We start from the raw sequence: 13,780 nt of genomic DNA, 5'->3' as shown, positions 1-13,780 counted from the left end.
TATACTTCAACACGACCATCGAGTGCAGTTAAGCACATGCTTCATCAGCGGAGGCGGTGGAACGCATCAATGTGCCCACGCGGCAATCCCTGAAGAGACTCCGCACGTTTCGAATCTATTCTTGGGCGTTTCTTTCTTCTATTCCGTAGCTGCTCTGTTGTTTTTGGCCATTCGCCTCTACCCCCGAGCTGCCCTGTTTTTGTGGATTACTCGCTTCTATCTCTCCAATTTCCCTTCACTCGATCTTCGCTGCGGAGCCCAGGCGCTCCTTCTCGATCCTTTGTCGTTCTCTTTCTTGCCTGTTAAGCTCAGCAGAGGTCAACGGTCCGTTGCGTTGGATTCCGCGTGCCAGGTCCCTCAAGAAGGCAAAGCCCCACACACCTACCGCCAAAGCGTGCAGAGATAAAATCAGAAGTAACACAGCTTGCAGAAGAAGCGGGAATGAACTCGTAGGACCTTCGCCACCGCCTTCAGAGACCGAGAGGACCATCGCACGACAGCTTAGTCACGGCGGCGCTTCACAGGCCCCGGAAAACAAATACACAAGCAGGTGATTATTCTTGTTTCAGATGTTTCTCGGCTGCCTGTAAAGAGCGATGGAAGCGACATGGGGCAGCTTCAGCGAAACCTGCTGGCACTCAAAGCAAACGCAGCCCTTGCTCGCGGTGCTGGGCAATTCAGTACGATTAAGACTAGTGTTGAAAAGGCGCATTCCGCAGTTTATTTGGTCATCCTGACACATCATAGCTAGATTGTTCATGTTTGTTGAGTCTTACCTTGCATTGTGCGAATAAGACACCGGCGCTTGGGGCTTGTTGTGATTGTGTGCGGCGTGCACATGCTCGGAAAAAAGATGCCAGTTACATCTTTCTTTTAAACTGGATCTTATCATGTATGCTCTTCTGTACTGCAGCTAGCTGCCAACCGTGGATCTGTGTGTATTAGGGTCAGTACTGGTGTTGGCTGCCGCTGAAACCAACACTGTACATGTATGTCTGCGCTCCTTCCGGAGTTCCACGTAACTCGATAGCTTAAGTTCTACAATACGATTATTATTTGACTTGGGTGTAAACTGTGACTTAAAAGAAATACGGAAGCTAGACCACCTAGTGAGGTGGAAAAGTATGACCGAGCAAGCCAAAGTGGCTGAATGTGTTCGCCAGCGAGCTAGAACATAAGTGTACGAGAAGGCATCAAAGGATGATTTTATGGTAGCCTAAGCATCAATGTCGCATCGGCACGTGCAAGAAAACACCCTAAATGTACTGCTCCACATGGCCAGACGCTCGTGGGGGTTTTCTACCTTGAGTAAAAAAACTATCTGGACTCTCTGCAGTATCACAATTGAGGCTCCATAGCGCGACGGAATTCAGCCGCTACGGCGTACGCACTCCATCCTGCTCTCCACTGAAACTTCCACAATGTGTCTCGACAGCTTTCAAATGATGCTACACGGGCAAGAAAGCGTCGTGCTGAGTATCACCATATCAGGTGTTAACGCCGTATCGGCGTTGCCCCGTGCGCAGAATACAGAAAGGGAGGCACGGCGATGCACCAACGAAAAGTCGGAAACTGTGAGGTGTCCACTTCTCCGAACGAGCTTGTTCTGTAATGTCTTGAGAAACCGACAAACAGCGAAGTGGAACATGAGCTTAATCTAAGCCAGGTGCAGGACGCTCGTTGCAATCCCCGCATATTTGGGCGGCGACAGAGCCGGTGACAGCCGCGCACGAATTCCTGGAGGGATCAGTGCATTTAATGTTCGCAAAGAAAAGCGCATCCAACGTTCAAAAAGTTAGTAAGGCTAACAACTTTGCGTATGGAAGATGGGAGACCCTGAGCTGGTTTGTTGCGCTGCTTCGGGGGGTGCTGCCTCTAGCTGTGAGGACTATAATGGTGAATAAGGACCATATCAGTCGCAAGAGAGGCACCCATAATGCCAGGTTCGCGGGAGTCCTGTAATCTCAGGTCTTGCGGTAGAGAGATTTCCCACAAGTCACCTGCTGGCAACAATTTTTGGAAACCAAAGCAGGCGTCTATTCAGCATTATACAGTGAGAACTCAGCTAGCACGAATCGTAGGAGCTATCTGTCGATGATCTTTGCTTTCCACATACCAGGACGCAGTAATTTATGGCCATACTTAGTTGAACAGGCTTCTGAGATTTGTGTAGCTCTCTAAGTGCCTGTACAAAAAGAGCACTAATAATTCACAATAATATGCTCCATTCATTCTCGTTCGAGAGGAGTTGCAGGCGTGCTGTTTGGAAGTAGTGGGTGATTGTTGCCAACCCTAGCGATCAGAAATGTGCGCTAGGAATTTAGTTGAGTTCCTACTGAGAATCCAAACGATAATCGAATGCCGTAGACCAATTTCAGAGTTCGCTATTGCTAGCTCCTTCTGAGAAGATGCAAGTAACCTGCAGTTGCATTAACTCGCTGATATTGTTACAAAGATGCGTACAGAATTGTAGCCCATTGTGTTTCGAGTATGTCTATGGAGCGGCCTAGCGTGTTACATCACCTACTAAAGTGTAAGAACTGTTTAAAAACTGTTCTGAGCATAGTGGTACTGGAAGCGAAGTATGGGTCCTGAAAAACAGAAATTCGAGCTTACTGCAGTATTGTGCTACAAACACGGTTTGGCCAAAGAAAACTGATATAGATATCACAGAAAAGCGCCTGGGCAGCTCAAAATTGGTGCTATTATGGGTTAGCTTTAACCGGGAAGCGCCCGAGAGAACTCGATGCAAGGGAAGACAATCTGTACATCCACATAATTGCCCAGTAAAAAATTCTGAAAGCTTTTTGTTACTTCACAGGAAAGACTAGCCAGTAGTATCAAACCGAGCAGTGTTCTCAATCGGTGCCAGTGGCGCTTTTCAGTCAGTACTTGGTTGAAATTGAAGTTGCAAGAAGTGGCAGAGCCTCAAAACACCCTTATTGCACTGGCTTATTGGAGGCCTCGATCCTTTTTTCACGATTTGGTAGTTCGGCACTCTTACCACAGGCGGCACCCACTTTATCTCCCTGAAGAAGCGCGTTCATATCACCAAGTCCTTTCTGGGCTGCACAGCACAATACTTGGGGCCAGTGGTGGTTGTCTTATAGAGACTAGCACCGCATTTACTATGTCACCGCATTTCATGTTTATTATGCAAAGCGTGAGAACTCTCAACGGTGACAGTACTGGAACGCCGCTTCGGGGAGCCGAGTCCGCAACTACAAGCAGCACCACAGAAAAGGGCAAAAGTTGCAGGCGAAACATCTATTCAACACGGAATGTTTCTTCTGGTTTATCATAACAGACAGTTTCTGTGACTGTGGCTGCATTCAACATCTCAGTACTGAATCCGGTAAGCGCAAAAGCACTAGATATTCACCTAACCTCCACTAAAATGTATGTAAAAACAAAACGCTTTGATATAGGCGATGGTGAGCTCATGAGAAGCGTAGAGCTGATTCCTTCAGTTTAAACCTGCCGACCCGTTACGCAGGTCTCAGGCAGCCCCAAACCTTGCTCGTGTGCCTTACTAGCCTTGGGTACGGGCCGGAGCCGACGAACTACGGGTAAATAGCTATATTAGGCTCAAAGTACAATTTATAGCTCAATACCTGACTCTTCTGTTTCAGCTCTTCGCCTTGTTGTAGCGCCGAGCGCTACACCAGTCGCAGACACGCAGGTGACAGTACCTGAAGCTGTGTTGCACCGGTGGGACATAAAGTTCCGCTCGCTGCTTTCATATTACTTCTGTATTTCACTGGAGCTCGACACCAGATACTGATCGCCAGCAGAACACGGAACTCCATTCCAGCGTGAGTTGCCGCAGCTGTGGACTCGTGCTCGTCACTGTGACATCGTGGGGCCCGTTGTCTCTTTCCTTTTCTGAAACAATTTTCTTGCTGGGTCGACCCACTTCAGTTTTTATATTTTCCCCGAGTACTGCTCTGCCAGCGCCCACGCTTCTGCTCGCACATCAAAGCTTTGCGCGGCCCAGGGCGGAGATCACTCCTTCACTGCTAGCTACAGTTGCAGCAGCCGCAGTAGCAGTAGTACACCAGCGGCAGCCGCATCTGCTTCAACATGTTCATTCATATGAAGAGGGGGGAACGCGGGAAATAAGGCCGCGCTCGGCGCAGCAGCGCCGTTTCGGGTCGGGATGCTTAGAAGGACCTGTAAGAGGAGGGATTGGGGCAGGGCGCTCGGCAAGAAATCAAAATTTTTCTCTGTCTGAGTGCCTGGCATCGCATGCGCCTCAGGGAGGGAAACAAGCAGAAGATCGTACAGTGGAACTCGAGCTTGGGGGTGGGCGCTGGTCAACGTACACCTCCCTCAGTTTCACTTAGACTTTGGCATTACTACGGGCGAGACCAGCCTTACCAACTTACTTTTTGGGCTTTTTGATTTTGGCGAGAATGCCGCCGAAGAAGAAGTCACTGCTGAAAGTCATCATCTTGGGCGACAGCAGGTGATCAGTTTGCCTATTGTTTTCCTTGGAGCGGTAGCAGGTTGTCAGTTGTGCCACTAGACCACAGTCGGTAGAGATACTGCACAAAGGACAAAGGGGGTTCTGGATTCGGTAGGCAAAGTAGGCGCCTGGTCTTGTTTCTGCATTCGTGGCTGCAGCGTGGGGAAAACCTCGTTGATGAACCAGTATGTGAATAAGAAGTTTTCAAATCAGTACAAAGCTACCAGTAAGCTCCAGGAGTTGCAGGCCGCGCATTAGTGTAGGAATATATTCTCAGCGTTCCTTTTGCGCCAATTATGACTGCATGTTGGATTTATTTCCCTCACTAATGCTGCTGCAGCCCTTCCTTCACTGTCACTCCAGTTTTTTGCCATTCTTCTTCTGGGCCACTGTTTGCGATTTCCACCTCTTTAAGTTTGCTTTTTGCACGCAGTTGGAGCGGATTTTCTTACCAAAGATGTCGTCATTGATGACAAAGAAGTCACCATTCAAATTTGGGACACAGCTGGTACAGCGCTGCGTGACGTGTTCTTGAGAGCCCATTCTCATCGCAGCAGAATGTTCCACCTTCACGTATATTGTTGCACTGTGATCAATATTGGTTTGTGAGTTCGACGTTGTAACCGGCAACTCTCCATATGTGCATACATGCACTGGGTGCAAGTGCTTTCCTCCCCTCACTGGTGCGCCCCCAGTGTGTTTTTCAGTTTTTTCATTTTTCCATCACTTCTGCACAGAGTCTTGCGCACGGTTTTTTGGGTGCCTATTGCCGCAGGGCAGGAGCGGTTCCAGAGTTTAGGGGTGGCCTTTTACCGCGGCGCGGACTGCTGCGTTCTGGTTTTCGACGTTACGAACCCGAAGTCATTTGACAGTCTTGAATCTTGGAAGGACGAATTCCTTATACAGGTAACCACTTTGTATTTTTGCGTTGCTGTCCGCATTTATATCCTCGCATGCAAGCAGTCTATGCGTAGTGAGGCTTCCATTTGCGAATTTGACGTGAAGAACTGTCGCAGCTGAAAAAAAGGACATTAAATGAAGCTACAGTGGATATGTGAACTAATAGTAGATGTGGAAGTACGAATATAGAAGTGGAAATCCGTGTGCTGGTTGCTGACGTTTCAGTCTTCTCCCGCCGACCCCGACGCCTTTCCCTTTGTTGTCCTGGGAAATAAAGTGGATGAGAGTGAGCGACAGGAGTATAATTTGATTACATATGATTATCACTTTGCGGCATGCTATCATCGCTATTCAGCAGTAATGTCTGAGCTGTTGTTCACGCTGTGATCCCCTTCGCACCGTCCCTTGTTGCTTTCTCTTTAGGAATATTTATGTGTGTGTAGGCGTTGGTGTATGTGATTGTGGTGTACGCAAAAAAGTGTGCAGAGATGTCCCTACATGCATGAATGCATAGCCACGCTAGTGTGCATACTAAATCTTGTTTGAGGATATGTGTGTACGCCAACCAAAAACGTGAATGCATCTTCGCCGTGTGCAGAGATACATGGAGAGACATATGCATGCACATAGCGATATTCATTTGTGGTAAGGAATGAGTATTTCTTTTTAGAGGAGAAACGTCGGGTATCTGCGGCCAAGGCTGAGGCATTTTGCGGGTCTAAAATAAGCTACTTCGAGACAAGCGCCAAACAGGCCATTAACGTCAGCGCCGCATTTGAGGAGATAGCTAGGAAAGCCATGCAACATGAAACCAAACAGGAGCAGATGTAAGGAAACCAGCTTGACATGCTCCGCATGTTGATGCGCATTTGGGTGTAGTGCTGCTGTCATTGATAGTGACCTCCCAGCGTATTTGTTAGTGGAATATAGCCTTTGACCAAAATGCTTTTTGTGATGCAGTTACCTGCCGGAAACTCTGACCCTCAGCAACCAGGAAATCCGCCCCCAACATGTGCAGACCAGTGGTGGCTGTTGCTGAGTTACTGGTGGAGCAGCTTATGCTGCTGCTGCTGTCAAAGGCCTCACCAAGCCGTGGCCTTTGTCCCATTGTGCTGCTTCCGCTGCGACGCTCACTGCCACCTCTACCGCGTCCGCCCAAACTGTCCCCTGTCCCTTGTCCCCTTTATTCCTTTGTTTTCATTTGCGAAATTTAGACATAGTCGGCAAATTAAAGACTAACGGGGCCGTTGGTGGCGGCTCAGTGCATTCTACGGGCTGAGCCTCGTGGTAGCTTCCAGCTCAACCGCCTCCTAGCTAGCTAGCTGGTGAACAAGTGGGCGAGTGTTTTGTGTGGTTGTTGGTGTTAGTTGGTGTTAGTGTTTGCGTTTGTATTATTCTTCGCATCGGCAGAGGTGAGGGAGAGGGGCAGTTGTATTGTGTGGCGGTTGGCACTCTAAACCCCACCGCTCCACGCGAACTCACACAGTGCAGAGAGAGAACGGCAGAATCACAGTAAAAGGGAAGATTTGAGGACGCCTGATGGCTCCTTACACCTCAACGTATACCTGAAGAGTCCAGGAACAACACATAGACTGCGCACAGACTAGCAAGCTGCACCAAAAAGCTGACCCTCCACCTATGCTTTACCTGTCAAATAACTGAGCCAAGCTCTACAAGGTCTTCTTTGCCCGTTGATTCTCGCAATCCCGCCGCCTTGGCATCGGCTTCGCTAGTTAGCTTGTAGATGTTGTGGGAGTCTGGCTTATCCATCCGTTCATGCCACTACTAGTTAACAGGAAATTTGGCTAGCTTATGCACATTATTTATTTCCACCATTAACCCGCAGTTGGATGAATTTCACCACGTCAACATTCAGAGCAAAGGGTAGAGCCACGTTTCATCAACGCCGCTGAAGGCCGCCGCAATGCTTTGTATTAAGGAAGCGTTCGGATTCCGGTTTTCTATTCCACTGCTAATTAACTGCTCACTGCGAAGGCAAATCAACAGATGCGGCACAGTAATTGCCATCGGTACATAAAAGCACAGGTCTGACAGGCGGAGAACACATTGGCGCAATGCAACAAGCCGTGGGGGCCGGTCTTTTTCCTTGTGGATATGTTTTTCCCTTACCTACTTTTTTTAAGTGGGAGGGAGGCCGTTTACCGTTGGGACGTGGTGCTGCCTGTTACCTCCGGGATGCAAATAGCAACTTCCCCTGCTTTTTCCAAGAACTGTCAGGTGCGCCCTGGATTCCTCAAGAACTGGGAATTTGACATTGTAACCTCTGGTTCGAGATGAGATTCCTATGGGTCGCTTAAACTGCATAGAGAACGTTTCCCGCACCATCCACCAGCATCGAAAAGATCATTTGCGCTGCCTTACAGCGCGCTCAAGAGCGTTCTACTGACTTGTCTTTTGCGAAAGATGAGGGCCAGTAAACCCCAACGTCAAAGCAGTCGAGCTGCCGCTTCTGAACAGCTCGTGCATTCCCAGTTGCCTTGTGCTTGTAACCCTTGTCGAGTTCTGTCTGACTGTTCCCTTGTAACCTTTGTCGAGTTCTGCCTTCGAAATTTTCGTTTGAATATTTGCTAATGCTACGAAGGCACTGGGGGTCGTCACATGCAGGTACACCCTGGCTGCTTCGTCTTCCTACTCACTAAAGCAGTCAACAATAGGCCAACTAATGCGCACTATGATGCAGTAAGAGCTGAACTTCAGTATCTTCTGTCACTAACACGATTTCGCACAATGGTATTATCCCCGCTCATCTTTTCCCCTGCGCTAGTGTGTGGGCGCCGCGCCCCCAAACAATGCAGTATTTGTGAGCGTGCCTAATGTCCTAACGGTTGCAGAGCTGAAGATCAATGAAGCCCTTTAGTAAAGACTAAGCGCAGCGTGGCACTAATTGCGCACGAGATGCTTGTGTGTACTTCTCTCCCATGGAAAATTCCTGGGGCTTCTTCAAGTGCGTGGTGTCGGACCCCCAGTCGAATTTCTAAGGCACTGTCGCAGCAAATACGCCAGATGGGCTGCCAAGAGGCCCCAAAGAAGTTCACGGAAACCCACCATAGGTCTAGAGGTTTGCGCAACTGATTGCTGAGAATGACATCGTGGAGGGGTCAGCACGGTAGAGCGTGGAAATACCAAGCTGAACTGATCTGGCCTTGATTTGTTAGCAACTCTATAAGTGTAGAAGTGTAGAAGTAATAGGGAGTTGCTGCAACGTGCACGCTTCACCAAATGGCAGTGCTGAGTGGTAGTGACTCTGTTGAGCAGGTTCATGCCGCACGGCAGTACCAAGCAAGGCTGAGTTCGGGCTATTACGCGCTGGAGAAACAGAATTCTGAAATTGAAATTGAAAAGAGGTAGTCATTCGCTGCAGATGCTATTTCTTTGCAAGAGCCGTAGTTGTCTGATTCACAGCACCGGCAGTAGCGGCCGTAGCGGCGTTTGCTGTTGTAGGTGGCTACCTTGAGTTGAGGGGAATGCACGGCGGGCATCAAAATAATTGAGATTACAGCCGAATTTCCTAGCCTAAAAATGATGGGAAAATAACTAATACTAAGGCAGTAGGTTGACCAGTCGCAGGCACAATGGTCTGGTCCACCAGCCCTGTCGATGAGCTCTCGGCGCCAGCCACAGCTGCTCCGATTGCTGCCCTCTCAGTCACTAAGGAAGCCTTCGAATTAGTTTTCACTTTTACACTGTACTGTGCCAGGCTTCAAGTTTTTGTCTGTTGAAGACTGGGGGACCCGTGAAGCATATTCCGGGCCGCCGCCGCCTTGCTACGGCTATCGAGTTGGGGTGGGGCGGCCTGCGCTGCGCCTTTGGGGCTCCTCAGGGGTAAATTTACGGCAGAAGTTAGCAATTTTATCAAGCAAGGTCTTGAACATGCATTTGATGAGGTAACACCGCAAAAGAGGGGCGGGGACCTATGACCTGCGGTGTGGCGGCACAGCGCAAGCGGTCGCCGCGCTGCAGAGGAACGGGGCATTTGGGGGCAACTGATGAGCTGCAGCGAGTTGTGGCACTGACGAAACTGAAGAGTTAAGGCCCCTCACGGCGGGGGCCTCGCAGCGTTATGAAGGCGCAGACACCTGGGGAGTCACTTCCGGTCACTGTCGAGCGCCAGCAGCAGCCAGAGCCTGAACAACTGCAGCAGCAGCACAAGCCGCAGCAGCAGCACAAGCCCCAGGAGGAGCAGCAGCAGCCTCCCCTTCTGCCCCTGCAGGCTTACAGGCCTTTCCAGCGCAGAGCACCCCCAGTTGGGACTTCCCCCCTGCGGCTTCGCAGGCTCAGCTCTCACCCCCGCCAAGTGGGCGTAAGCTGGAAGGAACTCGCAGAGGCCCGTGTGTGTGGGTCTCAGCTGGAAGGGGCGCCTGCGGAGGTGACCAGTGGCCCATCCAGCGCAGCAGCAAGCAGCTCCGTGCACAGCAAAATGCCTGTGCATGCGCGGGTGGCGGTGGCGGAGTCGCAGGGATTCTTGCGAGCCAAAGTGGCTGCCAAGGAGCAGCTCTGTTCGCAAGTCATTGGCGAAAACCAGCAGCTCATCAGAGAGCTCGAGGAGACCAAAGCGAGACACAGACAAACTGTAGAGCGACTTAAAGCGTAAGGCAGGGGCCAGAAAACCTAGAAAGGGGTTTAGAAGGGTTTACAGTTTTTCAAAGAGCTTTCTCACATAGCAGAAGGGGTTCCCAAGGGGCTTGAAGCCGATTCACTGGTATCTCAAGGGGCTTTAAAGAAGGTCTATTTGTTTGTGGCTGCGTTTAAATGAAAAGAAGTTCAGTAAAGAAATGAATCTGGGTATATGTGACTGCACTTGGGGAGGTAGCAGCGCCACTGAGCTCAGCGGCAGCTGCCATTGATTTCGTGTCTCTGGCGATCTGCTGCTGTAGCAGCTGTTGTATTGCTGCTGCAGCTACTGCTGCACTGTTGCTGCAGCTGCTGCTGTATTGCTGCTGCAGCTGCTCCTGCACTGCTGCTGCCAATTGTGCACGACTGCTGTTCGCTGCCGTCTGCATGCTGCAGCTGCGGCTGACTGGGCACCTGTACTGCTGCTGCTGCTGCTGCTCAGGGAGGCGGCTGCTGTGGTGCAGCAGCTGCTGGCAGATACTGCAGTCTACCGCGACACCCACGACAACCTCGTGCGGAAGCTGCAAATTCAAGAACGTCAAGTGGCCACAGAAGCTTTGCTGGCTCGGCAGGCGGAGCGGCGGTGGGAGGAGTCTGAGGAAAAGTTGCAAGTGCTGAAGAGGCAAGCTGTGCTGCCGCTTTCGTGCTGCTGCTGCTGCTGCTGCTGCTGCTAGCTGCCTGTTGTTTCCCTTGACTCTCACATGAAGGCGGGTAAGTTTCGCTCGAGACCATTGGACAGACCAGTTGCGAGTGGGTAAATGCTGGCCTCAGGTTTGTGTCGGGTCTTCAAGAAAAACAAAAGACTCTCGAGGAAGAGGCCCACGCCTTCACCACCGCCTTCCGCTCCCTCAAGGCTGCAGTCAAAAGTTTTGCTGCTACCATTGCAGCTTGCAATGTCCGTACATAAGATTTCTGCGTGGCAGCAATGTGAATTCACCAACCATACATTAATATCTGCATGTTACACATACATAACAAGTAGTAGTGACTACACGTGTAAGGGCAGAAACAGATTGCGATGAAGCGCATTAGTGGCTGCCAATTTTGGCCGATTTCTCCTTCCTTACTTTGCGCAAAATGGTTGTAGAGAAGTTGGAGATGGGAAAATATGGGCTCTTTCGCAGTTTTGCGTGGGTTTGAGAGGGGAAATACGCTTATCGCTGAGTCGTTGACTTGTTCACTGATTGCAGTTCTCAGAAGATGACAAGGCTTCGCTGGAGCAGCTTCCGGAGATGGTCACTTTGGGGGTCAATCGCATGCAGGCAAGTGTAGAAACTGAGCCGCCACAGCCATTTATATCCAGAATTACTTGCGGAACTTGGCTTGCAGAGGCTACCTCTTAATGCCTTTGGTGATGCTCACGCCTGCCCCGTGAATTGCAGCTCGTGCTCTCTGAAACGGAGGCGACACTTTTAGAGAAAGGCTTCGTCAAGGAAGTCAGCTCCCAAGGCATTTTGCAGGCGAGGCTCAAGGTGTTTGATGAGTGCAGCTTCTATAATAAAAAAATATATATATGCTGTTTTCCGCGCTTGAGGTACAGTAGAGTACTCCTTTTGGATGCACCTCAACAGCGTTACAACGTTTGCTTCGTCTTGTTGCATTTTGGCAATTGCATTTTGAACACAACTGAATTCAAGAAGAGCTCAGCGGTAACCCAGGCACTGGCCCTCAAACGGAGCACTATATGCATGCGCCGGTGTCAGTATTCTCTTGATTATTATTACCTTAATTGTTTTTATTCTTAAAAGCGCCTCGGCCACTCTTTTTTCTGGACTAATTGGTACTCAGAGCATCAACGCCACGCGGGAGCCCACCTCGATGGTCCCGGCCGTGGAGGTTTCGCGTCTGCAGCGAGAAAGGAAAATGTGGGAGAATAAATTTGTGGTGAGGCTGGAAGAATGCAAGTGTTCCTTCGGCTTACTATTGCTGCCTCCACTGTGGCCACTACTCATGCCACTATTCTTTCTCTTGCATGCATATATTTCTAGCCTCGCTCAACCCAGAAGCACGTTCTTTTGCGCAGTAAAACCAACACGCGTTTGCTTTCAGCTTAAAAGGCAACAAAACTGGGTCTGTGGCCTTCTCATGCAGCCACAACATGCTTGCATGCATTCATGGATGCATGCACGTACTTGCCGTTCTGTTTTGCTGCTGGTGAACTGGCAGAGAGTAGAGAAGGAACTTCGGACAGTGGCGAAACAACTGGAAGAGACCAAAAAAGAAAATGCCCGCAAAGCGGACGTCTTGCTGAAGCTTCGCCTCAAAGACCATCGCCTCAAGTGAGATAGATTGGGACGAAGACGGCGCAGAGTACAAATAGAAAGACATGTGCTGTATCTCGTGGCAGTTAGAGTCTCAGGCCTTTTAATCCTTGTAGCAATTTCATAATAATATCATATTTAGCGTAGCATTTGAAAATCGCGAAAAGATTTGTCGCCCTTGCCTCACCCCGTTAGCAATGCCACTCAGAGAGCAATTGCTGACACAGCTCATGCTGGTTGGCTGTCTCAGCCTCTTGTGACTTTCCGTGATGGTTGTGAACTTTCGTGCACTTTGCTTTTCTATTCTTCAAGTTCTAATCTACTCAGAGAACTACAAATATACCTTGTAATTTAATTCAGAAGACAAAACTTAGAGAACTGAACCATCTTAGTATCAGGACATTGTGCATGCATTTTCGAACTTGTTCAAATGCAAATTTTCATGTTTCATTGCTGCATATGCGGGCTTGGTTTTCGCCGCAGAGTGCAGGAAGCTGATTTTGCTGCGGCTAAGGCAAAGGCCCATGAGCTGCAGCTGCAGATGGAGAAGCTTCGCAAAGAGAGGTAGGTTCTTTCCTTTTGGCACTTTTCAGAAGTTTTTTTACAATAAATATGCAATAACCTGAAGTTGCAATTTCTCTTTGCATTGTGTTCTTCTCCAGAGTTAGTCTATATCAGCTTTAGCAAATGGGGGCTCAACAGGCCTTGGGACTCAGAACTTGAGGGAATTCACCTTTTTTTTAATGCATTTCATTTGCGTTTACCTTTCTTATATTTCAGAGATGATCTCGCTGCCTGGAAAGCATCTCACCCTGTCTACAAAGGCTACCGGTGGGACTCTTCGGCTGAGGGTCGGTCTCGTTCAGCCAGCCGGGGCGGCCGTGCTGCTGCGCAGCCTGCAGCAGGTGCAGCAGCTGCAACTGCTGCAGCTGCTGCAGCAGCCGCTAAAAAGAAGAGTTCGGGGAAAGTGGCAGCAGCACTGCAGCCGCCAGACACTCACGAGGCCCCACCTTCTTCGCCTAGGGATCGGGCTGTCTTGGGCCGTTCTGCTTCTCGGCTTTCTCTGGCCAGCAGCCGCAGAGTTTCTTCTGTGGCTTCTGCTGCTGCTCCAGGGGAGCAGGGAGCAGCAAAAGCGCGGAAGTCGCAAAGTCCCAGCGCGCCGGAGCTGCAGAGGGCTCGCGACTCCTTCGTCTCAGCAGCAGCTGCTGCTGCTGCAGGACTTGCTGCTCCTCTCATGGCCCCAAAGTCCGCCAGTGCCCCCACTCTCCCTTCGACCCAAGAGCTGCACAGGCCCTCTTCCATTTCCCGCGGGACTTCGCGGCAGTCTCTGCAAGATTCTGAAATGGTGCTGCTGCAGCGCAGCAGCAGCACGCATTCCCAGGCGAAAGCAGCGAGGGGGGCCCCCGAGGGCCAGACAGCCCGCAGCCTTGCTTTGAAGCATCCTAGCCTCAGAAGTGCTTCTCACGAAAACGACCTTAGTGGCATTTCCCCGAGGGCCTCCTCCTCCAGAAGTCCCCGC

General features: G+C 50.2%; 2 protein-coding genes across 2 annotated transcripts in view; both read left to right on the top strand.

Annotated features, from left to right (window-relative positions):
* Positions 1-4,415: 4,415 nt before the first annotated feature.
* ETH_00033345 (Ras family domain-containing protein, putative) lies at positions 4,416-5,755 on the top strand (the record flags this gene model as incomplete). The annotated part of the gene is made up of 5 exons (XM_013377850.1): positions 4,416-4,468; positions 4,627-4,694; positions 4,902-4,976; positions 5,244-5,374; positions 5,594-5,755. 5 exons carry the CDS (start codon positions 4,416-4,418, stop codon positions 5,753-5,755), a joined length of 489 nt encoding a protein of 162 aa, XP_013233304.1.
* Positions 5,756-9,449: 3,694 nt separating this feature from the next.
* Positions 9,450-13,780, top strand: part of ETH_00033340 (uncharacterized protein) — a gene marked incomplete at both ends in the record, with an annotated part of 6,690 nt that continues 2,359 nt past the window's right edge. Inside the window, 8 exons of the mRNA XM_013377849.1 lie at positions 9,450-9,976; positions 10,443-10,622; positions 10,772-10,895; positions 11,383-11,472; positions 11,789-11,884; positions 12,167-12,279; positions 12,745-12,825; positions 13,042-13,606. Of these exons, the coding sequence (XP_013233303.1) occupies positions 9,450-9,976; positions 10,443-10,622; positions 10,772-10,895; positions 11,383-11,472; positions 11,789-11,884; positions 12,167-12,279; positions 12,745-12,825; positions 13,042-13,606 (1,776 nt within the window). The remainder of the gene's footprint in view (positions 9,977-10,442; positions 10,623-10,771; positions 10,896-11,382; positions 11,473-11,788; positions 11,885-12,166; positions 12,280-12,744; positions 12,826-13,041; positions 13,607-13,780) is intronic.

This window comes from Eimeria tenella, genomic scaffold, assembly GCF_000499545.2.
Source record: "Eimeria tenella Houghton genomic scaffold, Eth_scaff64, whole genome shotgun sequence".
In the NCBI taxonomy this organism is placed as follows: Eukaryota; Apicomplexa; class Conoidasida; order Eucoccidiorida; family Eimeriidae; genus Eimeria; species Eimeria tenella.
The sequence above is the reverse complement of the archived record's forward strand: the minus strand, read 5'-3'. Positions and strand labels throughout refer to the sequence as shown.